This window comes from Suricata suricatta, chromosome 3 (genome assembly GCF_006229205.1).
Source record: "Suricata suricatta isolate VVHF042 chromosome 3, meerkat_22Aug2017_6uvM2_HiC, whole genome shotgun sequence".
Lineage (NCBI taxonomy): Eukaryota > Metazoa > Chordata > Mammalia > Carnivora > Herpestidae > Suricata > Suricata suricatta.
This window is the reverse complement of record NC_043702.1, coordinates 28,917,645-28,936,268: the sequence shown is the minus strand read 5'-3', so window position 1 is coordinate 28,936,268 and position 18,624 is coordinate 28,917,645. Positions and strand designations below refer to the sequence as shown.

Sequence of the window (18,624 nt, the reverse complement as noted above, 5' to 3'; positions counted from 1 at the left end):
GCCTCTGTCACGGCTGTTTCTGCAGCTTAGGACCATTCTTGTTCAACTCAGACAATGCTCCTGACTTGTTGATAGCACACAGAGGTGACTCCAGGGGGGGGGGGTTGTGTGTGTGTGTTCATCTTCAGTTGTTATCCTTTCTTCCTTCTCTATAAGCCCACACTTAGGGACACCTGAGTGGCTTAGTCAGTTAGGTGTCCAACTCTTGATTTTGGCTCAGGTCATGATCCCAGGGTCTTGAGATGGAGTCCCACATTGGGCTCCTCGCTGGACGTGGAGTCTACTTAAGGTTCTCTCTCTCTCTCTCTCTCTCTCTCTCTCTCTCTCTCTCTCTCTCTCCCCCCACCCCCCAAACCCCTGCCCTTCTCCAGCTTGTTCACAGACACATGCACTCTCTCTCTCTTTATCAAAAAATAAATTAAAAGGACATTTTGTTTGGGGTATCGTCCTCCTGCTGGGTTTCAGTGCAGACTACTGTATACAGCATTCATTCCCCTTTCTTTGCCATCACACAGACTCAAAGCCCACAGTAGAGACACTGGGATCCACTGTGAAGAGTGAAGAGACCACCACCCCCTATCCCATCGATGAGGAGGCCACGGAGTGTGGGGAGAACTGCAGCTTCGAGGATGGTGAGAAGTGGGGCCAGGGTCATGGCCCATCTGGGACGGCGTGGTGCCGACAGGCAGAGGCAGCTGGTCTGTGGCTGAAGCAGGGACCCGGATGTCCCCTGGTCAGAGGTCAGGGAGGTGCATGAGGTCAGAGGCTTGGGGCAGTGGCCATTTACAGTCAACCTAGAATCACTCGATATTAGAACAAGCAGTACAGCCCACAGGGGTGAACCTACTGGCCATCAGCTGAGATAAGAGTCCGTCCGGGGAGGAACCCCCTTTGAGAAGGCTCCCTTTGCAGCCCTCACTTGGCATCATTAGAATCCTCACTGAGCTGTGTCTCCACCATCCAGTTGAGTGAAGATCTGGCGGTCATCTGGGTGACTCGGTCCGTGGAGCACGTAGGGTTAACACAGCAGGTAGCCACTCCTTGATTGAATTTTACTGTGTCTTTGCACACTGCTGCCTAAGAAAGTGTAATACTCGTGGCTCCATAAAAGAGCACACCCCATCCTCCGTGGGGTGAGCCCAGGTGAGTGACAAAGGCAGGAATGTGCAAAGGCACCTCAGCCCTCCCTTCAGATCACAGGGCCTCCTAGTTCTGGATCAGCCTCTTCCCCTGGGCACCCTGTGTCACCTCCTTTTTCATCTTCTAAACACATCCAAGGGAGATAAGAACACTGATTGGCAGAGTCCAAAAGAACATCACCTTGCCGAGTATGAGGACATTCCCAACAAACCACAAATTTTGGAACACCCGGCATTTCTGGCTAGAATGTAATGCTTGCCAGCCTCCACTTAGGTAAATTGCTGATCATAATTAAATTCTCAAATGAAATGAGGGAAGACTGGTGGAGAGACCTGGGGAGTGGTGGAGACACACAACGTGGCCCTGGCCCAGTAGGTAGATGGCGCAAACTGCCGAGGCCACGCTCGCGCTCAGGCTCTCCACGGCGTGAGCCATAGAACTGACGGAGCGGGTGGCCCCAAACGGTGCCTACAAAGGAGAACGGGAGGGGAGCCAAAACTAAATGCTGAAGTTGTATGACTGAAAAATGATAATTTAATGCATATGCTTTTAGGAATGTTCTTTTGCATATTATGTGGGCAGGGGACACTCTTGGTCAGGGTTAGTTGAATACAGGATTCTGACATTTTCATGAACTCGTGTTTGTTGTGTGAAGAGGAGAAAGAGACTCGGAGAATCTTCCACGACGCGTTTCAGACAGCTTGAGAGCTCTCAGTGGGACGCACAGTGTGGGATTAGCAGAGTCGGCTTGGGTGGAGGGCAGGACGGGGCTCTATCTAGGCGACAGGCCAAAGGGGAATGTCAGTGTTCTGCCGCAGACTTTCAGAAGTTTCATATAAGTTTCCCGTTTATGTGGTTTGTTTCATGTTAGCTTTCTTTGGTGGTTCCTCCCTTCTCTCTCCTCCTTTTTTTTTTTTCTTTTTTTGCAAAAAGTCTTTTTGTGGATTTGGTTCCTGAGATACAGTATGTGTGTAAACATTACAGAGGAATTATGGTCTATTGAATTACCCCATATTTTTTAACGGAAAAATAGAAATCAGAAATTGTCGGTAGAAGTGGGGGTGAGGGCTAAGGGCTGACTTTCCCAAGCCACAGGTTGATGCTTCTGTAATGGATCCCATGTGTTTCTCCTCCAGTCAGGCTGACTTTGGCTGAGAGCAGGCAGAAGTGCAGTAGTATACCTTGGGAAGGGAGGCACAGCTGGAGGCAGTGTTCCTCTGTGCCCAGCAGTGCCCTTCCCCTCCGAGGTGGGCCCTGCTCCCCCCGCCCACCCCCCCGTGGCCTGAGCAATTTATTTCCACCAGTCTGTTGTTCCCTTTAGACTTCCTAACTTGCATTCGAAGCCTTCCCCATGGAAATCTCTTTCTGGGAACCCTGAGAAGGGAAGTGAGAAGGCCAAAGGCCCCACTTCCTCCCTGCTACTAGCATTAGCCAGCACTTTTCCGCTGTCTCTGCAGCCGCTGCCGGCAAGCATCCAAATTTGGATTCCCATTTCCTCTTTCCCCCACCTCCACACCCGCCCCCACTTAATCACGTATCTGGCACCAGCTTACACTGGGTTTTTAGAGCTGAGTGGAGCCTAGACAGGTGAACAGCGAAGCAGACGGGACAGGCCAAGGCACAGTCACTTGGGACATTTCCACGAGGAAAGCACTCTCTGCTGCCCCCTGGGATCCTGGCCTGCAGGCTCTCAGTGCGGTGCAGAATTATGTTTTCTTCTGGTCACTGCCGAGCCAGGCGGCCGGTGGGTCTGGCCCCTCGTCCTGCCCTGACATGCCAAATCACCTACCTAGGATGCTGAGCGGACCCTGTGTTCTGGACCAAAGGACCCATCACAGGAGGTGAAAGGGAACAAACAAGGCTTCCCGGTTTCTGAGCTCACTTTCTCTTCCCTGACCAGCACCTCCCCGGCATGTCAGCCTCTCAGATGCTAATGGGCTGCCCCATCCCTTCTGAGAGCAGGTTGGCAGGAACCAGCCTTCCACTGAGGCACCAGGGAGACATTCTTCATTGGCACTTTGGGAACAGCAATTTTCACATGCGTCTGCTCTCTGAGGTGGACAGAAGAGCCTGATTAGAGCCTGAAGCCATTTGGTGGCCTCATTTATAATTGCTTACTATGGGAACCACTGGCAGACTTGGCTTTCCTGCCTGGGAAGGATGAGACCAAAGGCTGACCCGAAAGCCAGCGATCGCCAAGATGAGTTAAATGAATAAGCAAAGGGAGCCACTTCTTTCTCTGCCCTCCACTTAGGCCTTGCCAGCCCTTTCAATAGCACCACTGTGGCTGTTGTCCGAACCCATTTCATTTGCCTTCTTTGGGTTATTTTCCCCCCCACTTTCAGACAAAGATCTGCAGCTCCCTTCAGGATTCAATTGCAACTTTGATTTCCCCGAGGAGCCCTGCGGGTGGATGTACGACCATGCCAAGTGGCTCAGGAGCACCTGGGCCAGCAGCTCCAGCCCGCACGACCGGACGTTCCCAGGTAAGCCAGCTGCAGACTCCGAGATGGAGGAGGTGAGGGGAGCCGGCTCCACGTCGCCCAGCCCTGGGCTCCCTCCCAGGCCTGGTAACTTTTCACCGCAGAGCAATCCTCCGCTCCGCGCCCACAAACCACCACAGTCTTTGCTTACAACATCACCCTACACCAGAGCTGGCTGGTGGTTCCTAGCCCCGTCTCGTGATTGTTGTACAGCCAGGGAGCTGGGAGGGAGCAAGAAAGGCCAAGGGAAAAGAAAGGAAAGGAAGAAAGAAAGAGCAACTGGGTGGTTTTAGGAGAAGGGAGGAGTCAGTGCCCCCTGGTCTCCATAGCCAGCTGACATCACAGAGCCTCTTGTCAACACCAAGCCGGCTATTGTTCCCAGAATGCCTCCTTGGGAACCCACTGGCCTCCAGCCTGACTGCTTCTTCTCCCAGGGTATCAGCACTTACATAGTAAACCAAGCCGAGGGTCCGAAATGCCGCCACACCCATGGGGTCTAGCAGAGCCGCCTGGCACTCGGCCTCCAGGAGAGTGCTGGTGCCCGTCCGTGAACTGTTGTTCAGTTGCTTTTTCAGAGCCAGGTTTTGGCAGCCCCTCCCGGCACTGTTGCTCAAGAGGGGTTGCCTGTCGCCCTCTTAGAAGCCCATAGAATCCAGGGTCGTCTACTCTCTCCACCGCAGCGTGCTTTTACAGTGGCGTTCTGGTCAGGGTCTAACCACCAACTCTGAGGAAAAAGAATAACCCTGCTTTGTAATGCTTGTGGCTTTTGAGGGTGTAAAGTCGCCTCCTGTGGCTGAGCCACCAACAGGACATGATCAGAAGCAGGCAGGAAGCACAGTAGCTCCAGGATGTCGTTTTTTGCCATCCGACGGCTAGAACAGGTTCGAATGACTCCAGGAGCATTGGTACTGATCAAACGTCTTAAAATAATTAGGAAGTGTTGAGTCTTGAGAATGTATTGCCTTTCATTTTCAGTATAATTTATTTAATGGTAACTTTATGTAATTTAATTTTTAATAATGACAGCGTTTACCAACTGCCTTGCAAAATTCTGGAAAACGTAACAGTCGGCTCTCATGAGCCAGCACCCATTGGCTCCCACACACTACCTGTTACATTTCCGTTTCTTGGCACCCCTGGCCTGGACCTGTAAGCATTTGGGAGGATAGGGGGCTAATTCTGGAAATTAGTAGATCAAACATTGCCTGAGTAGAGAATAAAAGGAAGAAGGGGCCTCCCCTTCTACAGGGTTCCCCGGAGCTGCTCTGCAGCCCCTCAACCCCAAGGACTGGCCGCGTCCCCTTTCCCCCAGGGGACAGCAGTGGGACAGATGCCAGCAGAGTTCTGTGGGCTGGCCTCCTGACACAGCCTGCACTTGCTTTCCTGGAGGGTCACAGCGTCTGCTCTGGAGAAAAACATTTTCATATTTCAAGTGTTTATCTCTTCAGCATTTGAGTGCTCGGAGAGATTAATATCTGAAGATCACCGCGGCCTCGGGCAACGGGAGAGAGCACTTACCCTGTCCCGGCCTTAATCACCCTCCCCCCTCTCGTTCACTGCAATAATGTTTAATTAATATAATGAGCCTCCTGCACGTTGGAAAAAAAATACTTATTTTTATAACCCAGCCTGGATTTTTCATTTCATTTCCTCTCCTTTGAGACTTGGCCCAATTAATTGCTTGTTTTTCCCAACCTCCACTTTCCATCCCAACGTAAAGAAGGTTTGTGGGGTATGCGTAAGTGTGTGTATGCATAGTGTGTACTTGTGGGTTATGGGTGTATGTATGTGTTTGCATATGTGTTTCTTTCTCAAGGTGTTTGTGGGTTTTGTGTATATGTGCAAATGCTACGTGTTTTATGCATAGATGTTTAGGTATTTGTGAATATGTATATGCATGTGTTCGCATGCATGTTTTACATGTGAATGTGTGTGTGTTTGCATTTGAGTGTGTTTGGGGTTCATATGCATGAGTACCGTGTGCGTGTGCAGGCGTGTCGCGTGAGGTGTGTATAAGGGGGCAACTCGGCAAAGGCACTTTGGAAGGATGGGTGTAGACGGCACAGAGTGGGGAGATTTACTGGCTCTTATTCATCCATCTTGAGGTTCTCCCTAAAAATTTGGCTGCCTCCCTTGCTGACTTCTGAGCAGATTTTCTCTAAGAATGTCTGAGGCCAGCCCTGTCCAGGCTACAAGGCCACCAGTTAGCAAGTGACACTTCTGGGAGAGCTTCAGTTCCTCTCTATTTGAGCCTGGCCTTTACCTCTGTCCCTCTGCCCGTTCACCTCGGCCTCTCCCTGCTGTGGGCCTCGCCCTCACCTGAGCGCCCCCTCCACCACCCTGGCTCCTGGTTGGAAATTCTAGGTCTTGTCCTCATTCCAGTTGATTCATTCCACCCTGCGGTGTGGGAGGGCTTTTCAGAGCAAGCTCGCAAAGCGGGCAGAATTCCAACAGTTGGCTGGGTGGATGGGGACAGAAAGAAAATTAGGGCCGTAAGGAACTGCTAGATCTAATGTTGTTTCTCCCCTAAGATATTAAGAGGGAAAATAATTATTTTCCTCTTCCAGAGGAATCCCTGAAGTTTGAAAAAGGGGCACTCATAACCTGTCTCCAGAAAACAAAACCCTAATATTGTTTTCAGAACCCTTCTTTCTGTTCTCTGATGATTTTAAAAGTCATTTGCTGTCTTTCCCATTTTCCTTCTTACAAAACTCGATATGGGGCTTTAGGCAGGGATGGATAGAAAACGCTTTCTGTTCAGGGTGGTTCCTTCTTCAAAAAAAAAAAAAATGGGGCCCGAGGGGAGCAGTTGGGAGAGAGGAAACAGCTGTGCCTGATCAGGGACAGGGCACATGCTGGACCTTCCCAGTCAAGCCCAAAAGCCTGTGTCCCCCACACTTCGCCACTCCACAAAGAGGAGATGCTCTTTAAGAGAAGCGTGCCATATGTTTTATCCCGTTATTGGAGAGATAAGCTAAAGTAATTGCATGTAAGAAAGGAGGTGTCTCCATCAAGTGTAGAGGGTGTCGGGATAGATGAGGAGGGAGGAAAGGAAAAAGAAATAGCCATGTTGAAATATCATACACAGCGTGTTTGATTAGAAGTGTCTGTGGAAACTACTTACATTCCTTAGATAGTTTCTGAATTGGTTATTTTCTCATGTTTTGTTTTGTCTTTTTTTTCTTTCCTTTTAAGTCAGCAATTATTTCTGTTCTTTTGGCCAGTGGTAAAAGTTGCTTAAGGCTGACAAGGCACCCACTGGTTTCATGCCACTGTTTTTGTTTTTCAAGATGATCTTTCAAGCCACTCAGAATTCCTTCTTTTAGATCTTTGCTTGTGACTTGGAAGCCGGGACTGCTCGCATCAGCCCCTAGGGACACTGTCCCGAAATTCAGTGACCCCTGGGGGTTGTAGAGGAACCTGTCTCTGTCCTCTGAGAAGCCACTTTGTCTTTCTGTGTGGCTATGACACAAGAAATGTCTTCCTGTGGGAGCTGTAGTATTTTTTATAGATGTTCTCAAGTGTGATGATCATAAACCCGGTGTTAAGGATGATCAGATCTTTAAGGAACAAGGCAAAAAATTCTGAGATGATATGGTGAGCTCACGTGTCTAGAGTTGTGCTCTTTATTACAATAGCTATTTCCATTTTAGTTAATTACAATCCTATACAGCTAAAATTTCAGTTCCTCATTTCAGGGGCCTGGTGGCCACCATATGCTGAATGGCACAGACCTAAAACACAGCCATCATCACAGACTTGACTTGGTCAGACAGCTCAGGCATCTTCCGGCATTGGCATATGTGCGGCCTCCAGGGTCCTTGCTGATGCCGCTTCCCCAGGAGGGGGACCGAGCGCATTGTAAACCAAGAGGCAAGTAATTAGGTGCATGTGCCTTCTCTGTGGTCCCTTAGTGAGAATGTCCAGTGACAGCTATTTTTGTCACTGTGCCATTCAACTTCCATGAAGAACCATAGTAGAGTATGCAAGGAGCCTAGCATTAGGTAGTGTGGGAACTAGTTCATTCCACCAAAAAAAGTAAATACTAAGGAATACCAATAATAGGAATAGTAGTTGTTATTATTACTATTATCACCATATTGTCAGGAATGAGACGAGAAGACTAGAGAAAGAGGGTACCATGTCAGCCTCAGAGTCCTCAAGTGTGTGGTCTCCCTAAATATGTGTTCTGCTATACATGTGTTAACCTCATGAAGTATGCTTACAGTATTGCTCTATTTCGATAACTTGAAATCATGGAAATGATATAGTGAAAATAGGCAGGGGAGCCTGGCAGACTCAGTTGGTGGAGCATGAGACTCTTGGTCTCAGGGTTGTGGGTTCAGACCCCACGTTAGCTGTGGAGCCTATGTGAAAGAAAGGAAAGGAAAGGAAGAAAGAAGGAAGGAAAGAGAGAGAGAGAAGAAGAAGAAGAGAAGAAGGAAGGAATAAAACAGGGAATGCCTGTTACGCCATTATGTACACCCTTATGGAAAGACAGAGCTTTGGCTGCCTAGCATTTATATGTTTATTGGATTGAGAAGACAGAACGTTGACTCTGAATTCAAAAACAAGCTCGAGACAGAATAAGAATACAATGTTCCAAAATATTTGAATTTTATTAATGGTAGCTATTCCATCAAATGTCAGGGGTAGAGTTGTTAACGTCTCATGAGGCTGTTTTGATGCAGATTGGCCATTTATAAACTCCATGAGAGCAGAGGACCGGAACTATGGTTCACGGAGGACATGTACGTGAGAAGATTAAGTGTGGGGGAGTCGACGGTTGCAAAAAAATTACAGAAAAGAATTGATGAGTGAACTTGCTCATAATGGGCTTGATATTTGACAGTGAACTAATAGTGACTCGGTGAATTAAAAAGCAACTCTCTCTGAACTCCAAAGCCCTCCCCCGTGGGTGGGACTGATGGTAGCACAGAATCTAGAAGCCCCATTGGCATTAGCTCGAGTTGCCTTCAAAAAGAGGTTGCTGGGGCTTGGCTGGGGCACAGCCGCTGCAAATACAGACATGGGGCCTTCTCAGGCTTCAACTGCGATAGATAATTAAAGACCAGGAACAACTTGGCTGAAAGAAAGCCAGCATTCAAGGGATAACTTCAATTGGAAAAGGAAAGCGCTCCTTTAAGAAAAATAGGAAGGAAAAGAGAGCAATAAAGAGAAGCTATTATCCCTTTTTTTCTGAAAGTCCTGATTGGCTGAGCCCCCCAGCAGTGTGCAGATTGATAACGAAGGGCAGAATGATAACAAGACCGCCTCAAGTGCAAAACCTTCACAAAAGCTGAAAAACACACACAAACAACCAGCTCCAAGAAGACTCCTGCAAAGAGCAGACCTAAAACCTCAAATGTCCACAACATGGTCAACTGTAAACCTTGAAGACATCCTGCTGAGTTCATGCAAAGTCAATGTTTCCCTTAACTGGTTGTTATTTTGAGGACCTTCGCAGAGATAGACTGACCTTGGGAGGCCAACTGAGGGTCTGACTCATGTTTTAAGCATGACCTATACAAAGAGATTACATCTCCTGCAGCACTAAATATTCCTTCGTATGCTTGTTCTAGTAGGAGGGCAAGATGCTGGCCAAGAGATGTGTGTGTTGGACAGATGGTTGTTTGGCTTCGCGATAGCCAGGAGGTTCACACTGGTGATTTACTTCAGGTTTGGTAAGGTGTGGACACGGCTGATACCATTGCTGTTGGGCTGAACACAGTCACGTGTTCACACAGCAATTATGCAGCTGAAGCCAGATGTGGCCATAAATCGCCAGGTGAAATGTCAGGAGACCCTTTCTAGAGACAGCAGCAGGTTACAATGCCTGAATGGCCCTGTCCCCTGAACTTCCTCTCCGCCCTTTTGAACTCCTGTTGTTCATTCCCCTGTGATGATTTTCCCCTGTATCACGGGCAGCAACAGATGTTTTGAGTCAAGAATCTAGCAAAATGCCTCCCAAATATGTCAGGTCCAGGAGGAGAGGGATTGTATCTCTGGGACATTATTTCTTCATTCTCTTTCAGCAACTGAATATATTTCCTTTCCATTGTCTTGTTGTTGGAAGCTTTCCCTTGCCAGCATCACTGCCATAGCTATTAGAACAAGAGGACAGCCTCCAGTAGGCAGAGCTCTGGTCCTTAGCTGGTCAGTTGTCATGTTTGGGGACTTCTTAACAATCCAAAGGGCTTTTCCTTGAAGTCCAAGTAAATCGCTAACGTGGCCCACCGGTGCCATGCCAACCCTTTGCTCTATCACGTATTCAACAGCCCCTGCATGCTTAAAACTTCCTCCATATTTGGCAGGAGTGGGCAATAAATTAGAATGTTCGAGAAGAACACATACATGGGTGCCTTGACTTAAAAGCCCTGAAGCACTTAGCTTAGAGGAGGGTTGGTACAGACCTAGCACCATAACTAAGGGCCTGGAAAGTGGACATGGAAAGAGGCAAGGAGTGAGATTCCCGAGAAACTGAAGACGAAGGGTCTGAATTCTTCACGGGTGAAAATGTTTCCAATGGGGGACAGAAACTGGCTGTGCTCCATCATGGATAGGAGGGGACATGTGTCTAAATGACAGCAGGAAAGCCTAAAACTGAATGTAAGAAGTTCCTGACAGTGAGGGTTGTGACCCAGAAAACACATTGCCGATGTGGCCTGTGGACTCTCCTGCTCTGGAGAATTCCAAGCAGAGGGTGGACAGCTGTTCTAGGGATGTTTACAGCATGGTTCCTCTGGGCGGCCAGGCTGACCCGATCACAACTGTCTCTTGAGGTCCCACTGTCATTCCAGAATCATGTACTTTATTGCATCTACTGTATCTTGACAGGAAAGACATGTGGTAAACAGCACATGATGCCCAAGTAGTAGCTGGCTGCTTGCTGGGGTTGGATGGACCCGCCAATCCAGCGAGCATCTTCACTGTCCTCGGGGCCAAACCATACTTCCTTGCGAGTCAAAGAGTGGTCTTTCCAGGTTATTGGTGCTCTTGTGACCCTTTTTCATTCTTAAAAAAAAGAAAAGGCAAGTGTAGCAGGCAGTGTTTGTAGCGAGATAAAGATCATAGCTTTTATTGAGCACTTACTATATCCCTGTTACTATGCAAGGCACTTTGCATAGCTTCTTCCATTTCCTCCTCCTCCTCACAACACTATCCAGTATGCTGTTATTATATCCATTCTACAGATCGGGAGACTGAGGCTTTAAAAGACTAGTGAGCATTAGACCAAGATTCCAACCCAATTGAGAAGCCATGCCCTGGCAACTCTACTCACCGCGGTGAGGGCTCACGTAGTAAGTCACTCTCCAGCAGTGGTCTCGGACATGTCGCCTCAATTCTGTGAGCTTCCATTCCCCTTCTGGCAAACATGGAGGAAACAACACTTCTTTCACAGACCTAGATTGCACAGAGAAGGTCACGTAAGAAAAGGTCGACAAGGCTTCCGGTGCAACATCTGGCACACAGTAGGTGCCCAGGGAACGTCAGTTCTCTTGCCCCTGCATTTCCTGTCCCCTCCCTGGGCTTATCCTGGTCTGAGCCATTCCTTCATGATGGTCTGCTACTAATCAGGCCTCTCCCAGTGACAGGCAGGGACATTTTGCAGCTCAGCATCCCTCTGACTGATGTCTACTGCTAATTCCTTAAATTTACATATCATCTTTCTTCCCTCAAGCTCATAGCACTTAACAGACAAGTGGGGCACAAATGATTTAACTAAGTGAAATTCAGAGGCCTGCCTGTCTTGAGATTCTGCAAACTAGTGGATTAGCTTAGATGTCAGTGCTGAATTATGATCCTTCAGCTGCTCGTGCTTTGCACGCCACCAGCATTAACTCCCTGGTCTTCTGATGGTCCTTTAAATCATGCGAAGCGATTATCGTCTTATTGTGAGGGAGAGAGGAGGGGGAGCAGGGGAGGAGGGGGCTAGCTCTGGTCCCGGGGCGCGACAGTCTATGAGACCTTTGGCCTGATTGTGCCTGAAGTTTTAGCAACAGGATGGGTAAATAGAACAGACCCAGATAAAATCCAGCCAGCACGGCTCTTTCCACCTCCACACACATTTTACTTACTAAATTCTAACCATTATGCTATGAATCCCCTGCCGCTTAAGAATGTAAATTCACACAAGTGACAGTATTTCTGCCAAGCAATTTTCAAGCAGCAAGTGGGTCTTATTTGTGAAACTGTGAAGGAAGAAGGCTGAATAATAAGTCTCTGAAATCTGGTTTCCTTTATATATGAGGTAGAAACAGTCAGGGCTTGGAAATTGCCGGAGCATGGGAGCGTTTGGGGGCTTCTCACTGGTGGCTCCCTGGTGCGTCCACAAGTCACCCCGTTATGGTCAGTGCACCTCCCTTTGAAAGGGGCTGTTGGCTCGGGAGAGCAGGAGGGAATTGTGAAGAGATTGTCTGAGTCTGTGGGATTTCCGGAGGCAAGCTGATTTTCCCTCTGTCCTTGCCTCTCTCTTTGAGAATATGGAGCCTCATATCATTCTTTATCTGTGTGTTTGTCATTCATCCATGGGAGCAAAATTTTCTTGAGTAGTGACATACATATGTCACTGTCTCGGAGCAGGGAGATGGAGTAGTATTAACCCTTATGTGTGTCAGACCAGGACTTAATCATCTAATTGGAATGATGAGAAAGACACCCACGAATCAGTTATATTACAGCACCGGGTAGTGGGTGGTTACCATGAAAAATGGCCTCAGGACTCTTTAAAAACAAGGTAAGGGAATGCCTGGGGGTTCAGTCTACTAAGCTTCCGACTTTGGCTCAAGTGATGATCTCGAGGTTCGTGGGTTCAAGCCCCACCTAGGGCTCTGTGCTGACAGCATAGAGCCTGGAGCCTGATTCAGATTCTGTGCCTCCCTCTTTATGCCTTTTCCCCTGCCCACCCCCCATTCTGTGTGTGTATGTCTGTCTGTCTGTCTCTCTCTCTCACTCAAAAATAAACATTAAAAATTTTTTAATAAATAAATAATAAAAAATAAAAACAAGGTAAGGTTAGTGGTACAGGCAGCAAATGCTCAAGTCGTAGAGAGAAAAGAGGCGTTAGTTGAAATGTACCAGCAGAGTTAGGAGAAGAACTAACAAAAGAGGTGGGAAGAGAGGGCTGTTAGGGGAGGGAGGGGGCACCGTAAGGACATGAGGGAGCAGGGTGCAGGGGGGAAGCCAGTCCGCCTTAAATAGAGTGTGCCTGCTTGCCCGGCCTCGGGGCAGGTACCTGGGGCACAGCTAAAGAGAGGGACCTACGCAGGCACGCAGGCACGTGGAAACCCTAACACCAGGTCCGGCCCTACTACCCACTACCCTCTCTGTTTTGGACAAGTCACTTGAACCTTTCTGAGCCTCAGTGTCTTCATCCTGTACAAAGTGAAACTAAGAGGATCTAGCTCACACGCATCTAGCACGAATTAGATGAAATAATGCATGCGACATGCTTTGGAATCTGCCAAGCATTCTGCAAATATGACTTGTAATTACTATCATTAATAGCGGTAGTAATGAGATCCGATAGGAGAAGCTTAGGTTTGGAAGATCTTCGAGTGTCTCGCTGCGGCGCCCGTGTCTCCTCCCTTGGCAGATCACCACCTTTAAAATTCTCTGGTGTAGGCAGCTGCCTAGTTATCTGTGCTGACTCTGACCTTGCAGAAGTCTCATGTTGTGGGGGTTTTAGACAGACATGGTTCTGGATGGTTAAGGAGACACACTGGAATCCCAGCTATGCATCCTACACTGGTCTGATCTGACTCCAGGGCAGGGTGCCTTCAGGAGCAATCATCCCAGGGAATCTAGCTGGCGGGGACTTCAGGGAGCCAGGAAGGAAGAAGGGAGATGGCTGGGGGAGGGAGGGAATGAAGGAGCTGGTTTGGGGCCATCGACAGGAAGACTGTCACAGGCTCATTCTTGCGAGAACTGTGATGTCAGCAGGAGTAGCAACAGCAAACTAGCTGTCCGAAGCCTAACCTGTTGATACAGGGCTTGGGAGTTCTCTCCCGTCCTCCGCTGACAAGCCTAGGATGTTCACAGTTCCTGGTGACTAAGAAGGCTGGGTGCCCATGTCTCAGACTAGCATGATCCTGAAGTGTCTGATGTTCTGGCTGTGTGGTGTGAAAGTGCCCCTGCCATCTTGCAGAAGTGTTCAGCATAAGTTGTTTCAGGGCCAAAAGGAGGCAGTGAGATGGTCTCCTCAAATCCCAGCCTGTTTTCTGGACAAGTGGCCAGAATGTGCCTGTGCAAGGGGGGGGTTGCAGATGCAGCCCCCATACCTGTATCTGCAGAACATGAGGTGTGCAAATGGCAGCAAGAACTGTCTTTTGCATAGTCTGATGCACTTGAAAACCAATCCACCCGAAAAGCCCTTTCTCCAAACATTTGCACGAGTGAAACCTTAATTTCCCATCATGCATATATTCTCTGTTAAACACATAGCCATCGTTTAGTGGTAATGACAGCGCCTGTTCTCACTGGAGCTCCGTTTGCCAGGCTCTGAAAAAGGCCCGTTCTGGCCTCCCCAGGCTGACCAGGGTAGGGAGTAAGGTGTCGAGCTGCAGCCTCCCCCCTGTGCAGCCACCATCCCTTCTTGTGCTTGAAGTTGACATTGGGTTTCTGAATTGCAGTCACTAGAGCCCAGCCACCGTCTAGTAGCACTGGCGGAGGCAGATGGTTTTAAATGTCGTCCATTTGGACAGTGCCCAGCCAACATGACAAAGGCTTGAAGCATTAACCACCTGGCTAGAATCACCTTCCAGTCTAGCAGCCACCTCCCCCCCTTATAACTTAGTTCATTAGGCTGCATCAGCCCTTGGGTGAGTCACTGGTGAATAGGACATGGGTCTGGCATCCTAGAACCCAGGAAGAGAAGACTTAGAGCAGACATCACCAGCCAAGACAGAAGGCCAACCGCACCAAGTGCCGTATGTAAAAGAGGCACAAAGAAGGTGATGCAGAGAAATAGGCAGGAAGGACTACCAACTTGACACAGAGACTCCAGAATAGGCTCCAACAGGAAGCAGCGTTCGAGGCCAGCCCTGAAAGCCCCTTGAGAAAGAAACACAGGGCCTGGAGAACAAAGGCATAAATAAACAGCCTCCTAGACTCTGGTCCCAGCTTTCCCGGGAAACCTGGTCTCTTTCCCAGGCATTTACCTAGAACTTCCGGGTTTGTTTCCCTCAGATGACAGGAACTTCTTGCGGCTGCAGAGTGATGGCCGGAGAGAAGGCCAGTTCGCGCGCCTCATCAGCCCTCCCATTCACCTGCCCCGAAGCCCCGTGTGCATGGAGTTCCAGTACCAGGCCACGGGCGGCCGCGGGGTGGCGCTGCAGGTGGTGCGCGAAGCCAGCCAGGAGAGCAAGCTCCTCTGGGTCATCCGCGAGGACCAGGGCACCGAGTGGAAACACGGGCGCATCATCTTGCCCAGCTACGACATGGAGTATCAGGTAGGGCGGTGACAGGAGGTGGGTGCAGAGATCCGAGGGGATCTTTGTGATGTGTATTTCAGTATTTCAAAGGGCCGTGCCCATTCATCATTAGGGAACGTGGTTAAGCGCTGCTGTTTTCATTGTGTTTCTCACGTTGCCATGGCAACTAAACGACACTCTTATTTGTTATTCAAAACGTGCCTATCTCCACATCCAGACTTGGTTCTTTGTTCCTCCTATTGCCTTTTATATTGCCAAAAATCTTCCCAACAAATGTTTCTTCTCTCCATTTTAGTTTAGATTGCTATCAGGTAGGCTGACAAAGGAACACAGAAGCCAGGGAAATAAACATAAACCAACCTCCACACACAAGGGGCTGCCCATCCGTCTGGTACTCCAAGGAGACGGGGACATCCTGCCAGACCTGTCCCAGGGCTAACCTGGGAAGGGGAGGGAGGGTTGCTGTTTGCACTCAGTGGCCAGCAGACTCGAAAGACTCCCAAGTGAGTGGTTTCTCTCCCCGCGGCTCCAGGAGCGAAGTTCTATTATCTCTGCCCCACAGAGCAAAAGACTGAGGCACAGATGGGTCTGCACAGCTGTGGCCGGGGCTTGGGTAGGAGTAGACACACTGTGGAAGAGGTGACTGAGAACCAGCCAAAGCATTAACCTGCTCCTCCCCAGACGAGAAGCAGCAACAGATGGCTGGTGAGGCAGCCAACTGCTCACTCAGCTTGCCAGAGGACATGTGCTAGTTTGCGGAGAGAACCCAGGGAGGGTGACAGTGAGGAAGGATTGCAGACCACAGAGCAGAGGGGCCTCTGTGTTCGTCCAGCAGTCGCCCTGGGGGTTGTAAGGTATCCTGAGGTCCGCCCTGCCCCTAACCGCATTTCAGGTTGTAAACCTAAGTGTATCGTATTGTAAGTACCTCTTTGCATTTTTGTTTCCCCCACCGGATGGTGAGACTCTCTGGGCAGAGGCTCTGGCTATTAGATTTTGTAACTGTGCTTGTGCCTGATGCATAGTAGGTCTTCATTGAACTATTGGTGAAGGAAGCGATCCTTTCCCTCCTAGTTGTGATAATGGAACCCAACCACAGACAGTGTCCCCCCCCCTCCAAGGCAATTTAATCCCAGTGCTGTATTTCCCCCCGTACCCCTACCTGTTACGTGCTCTGAGGTTCCGAATACGGCACCTGGATTGGGCATTTAAAAGATTCATGAGAAAGGAACCTCAAAAATCACTAGAGAGATTTCAAACCTCCTTTAAACATGTCCTGATTCTGGTCCTTTTAATCAATACATTCTAGTTACTAGACAACAGTGTCCGTCACCTTGATATATATATTCTTAATCCTCTCAGGTATATATTTGATTTGAACCACTCCTTTTAAATTAAGGTTTCAAGCACCATAGCCATGTGCTCATCAGATGTGTACCAGGTACAATCACACAGACACACACACACACACACACACACACACACACACACACATTTTAGGCTGCAGTCCACAGAAAACTGGAAACCTTTGCACCGTTTGAATCAGGCAGCTCAGTTAACCTTGGTTCTTGTTCTTCTGGCTTCTAGATTGTGTTTGAAGGAGTCATAGGAAAAGGACGTTCGGGAGAAATTGCCATTGATGACATTCGGATCAGCACTGATGTCCCACTGGAGAACTGCATGGGTACGTGAATATCAGTCTCTTTGTGGCCCTTCCAGAATGGACGCCAAGGGCTGGGATATGTAGGAGGAGGCAGCCCTCCGTTTTCAAACCCAGTGGTACCCAGAGGCTAGAAGAGCCGCAGTCGGTGCGGGAGGTGAGGTACAAATGTGGTCGTATCTTAGGCTGCATTCTGGAGGGGAGGGGTATAGATGGGGTGAAGTCTTCTATCTCCTGCTCCCATTCAGAAATAGACATGCATTAAGTATATGGAGACTCAGGGTGCCAAGACCCCATCATCAGACTCCAGCTTTTAGCAAAGAAAATGCTAGAGCATGAGAGCAACTGCCAGTCAGAATTACATGCTGCAAAGATTTGATGTTTTTAATGGACGCCTTCACTGGTGAACGAAAATAGTACATATGTTATATCAGACTGATAACACAATTACCCGTTGTTCTCGTACATGAATGAATTACAGGGCAAACTCTGGCAGGTGAGGTAGGATTTTAGAGTTTGCTTTGAAGCTAATACCTTCAGTGCCCAAGATCCCAGAGTTGTAACATTAAACATCACGGGCCAGGTGACCAGCACAAGGACACCATGACTGTCCCTTTGGACAGAAGTGCTGAGCAACCAGGCCACCCCAAGGGCATCCTGACCATCTCCCAATTCCAAAAGCAAGAGGGAATCCTGAGAAGGAGCAGGACCTGCATTGGCAGAGTAACTGTAATCACTCACCAAGTGCTTTTCTTGGCCTTTGGGTCCCGGATGTGTGCGGGCCCGGTGATGTCAGGAGCGCTGGGACCACCCCAGTCCCTGCAGGCAGCTCTCAGGCCCAGGCATCTAAACATAATCCAGGCTCTGAGAAAGTAATCAGTGGTAAGTGACTGATTACAATGCTTTAGGGACCCATTGCTTTATAAAGGACTTTTTGTTCCAAAGCAACTTTGGGATCTCTCCCCACCCACCCAGCTCTTGTGATAATATGTTAGACACAGTCTAGAGCGTGAGGAGGACACATGGGAGAATTAAAAAAATAATAATTATTGGAAGTCATCTTCCTCATACCCCTACTTCATCTCTTATCTAACTCGATATTTTTTTTCTTTTTCCCCCCCAGAACCCATATCGGCTTTTGCAGGTGAGAATTTTAAAGGTAAAAAAAATTATGGTTTTTTTGCATGTCTTTTTCTTCCCCCCATGTGATGTGAATTTGGTATGGCGAAGAAACCTCCAAATTTGACAACTCTCACATTAGAAAAAGAGACACCACACCTTCCCGCCACTAGATGGCATCAGCCACACCAGTAGATTCTGGGAAAGCGGATTGAGATCTTCACTGTCTCCTGTTTAATTAAAGTTTAGAAACCTATAATAGAGACAAATAGGTTACAGATAAACCTTTCAGCCTTGCATTGTCCAATGGGGAGCAATGAGGCTGAAAATGCATGAGTGGTGAGAAAGGAGAGGCTGTGGGGGAGACTGAACAACAAAAAAAAATCAGTAGTAAATTAAAAGTGAAATGAGGTGGCAATGATTTATTTTCGCCAGAAGATGCTTTCTTTCCAGCTGCAGGGCACCCAGGCGGCGGTCTCAATGGACCCTCAGTGAGGTGCAGTGGCAGGGCGTTTTGCGAGGGTAGAAAGTTAGGGAAAAGACACAAGGAAGGGTGGTCCTAAGGGGGGAAAAAAGTTGTAGAATTCTGGAGCTGGTGACTGATCGAGGCAAGGAGGCACATTTGCTGACTGGTTGGGTAGAGCATTCATAGGAGACTGGAAAGCAGCACAGGTCATTTTCTCACTACTACAGTAGAGCGCACAGCACAAAGAGGGGGCTTGGGGAGGCTGAGTGGTGGAAACGGCTGTGCTGTGGGGGTGCCGTGGATCCCACACTCTGCCCTCCTTGTGCT

At 48.7% G+C, this 18,624-nt stretch overlaps 1 protein-coding gene and 1 long non-coding RNA gene across 20 annotated transcripts in view; one reads left to right on the top strand and one right to left on the bottom strand.

Annotated features, from left to right (window-relative positions):
* Positions 1–18,624, top strand: part of NRP2 (neuropilin 2) — a 115,080-nt gene that overhangs the window by 66,194 nt on the left and 30,262 nt on the right. For 10 of the 19 annotated variants that reach the window (XM_029933989.1, XM_029933993.1, XM_029933992.1 and 7 more), the window contains exons 11-15: positions 516–632; positions 3,486–3,626; positions 14,811–15,073; positions 16,640–16,736; positions 17,836–17,871. In XM_029933989.1, coding sequence (XP_029789849.1) covers positions 516–632; positions 3,486–3,626; positions 14,811–15,073; positions 16,640–16,736; positions 17,836–17,871 — 654 coding nt within the window. The remainder of the gene's footprint in view (positions 1–515; positions 633–3,485; positions 3,627–14,810; positions 15,074–16,639; positions 16,737–17,835; positions 17,872–18,624) is intronic. The other 9 variants (XM_029933990.1, XM_029933996.1, XM_029933995.1 and 6 more) reach the window with 1 other exon arrangement.
* Positions 10,418–15,182, bottom strand: LOC115287499. The gene is made up of 3 exons (XR_003906509.1): positions 14,783–15,182; positions 10,906–11,027; positions 10,418–10,637 (listed from the first exon to the last, which is right to left on the bottom strand). It is a non-coding gene; the product is annotated as an uncharacterized LOC115287499 (long non-coding RNA).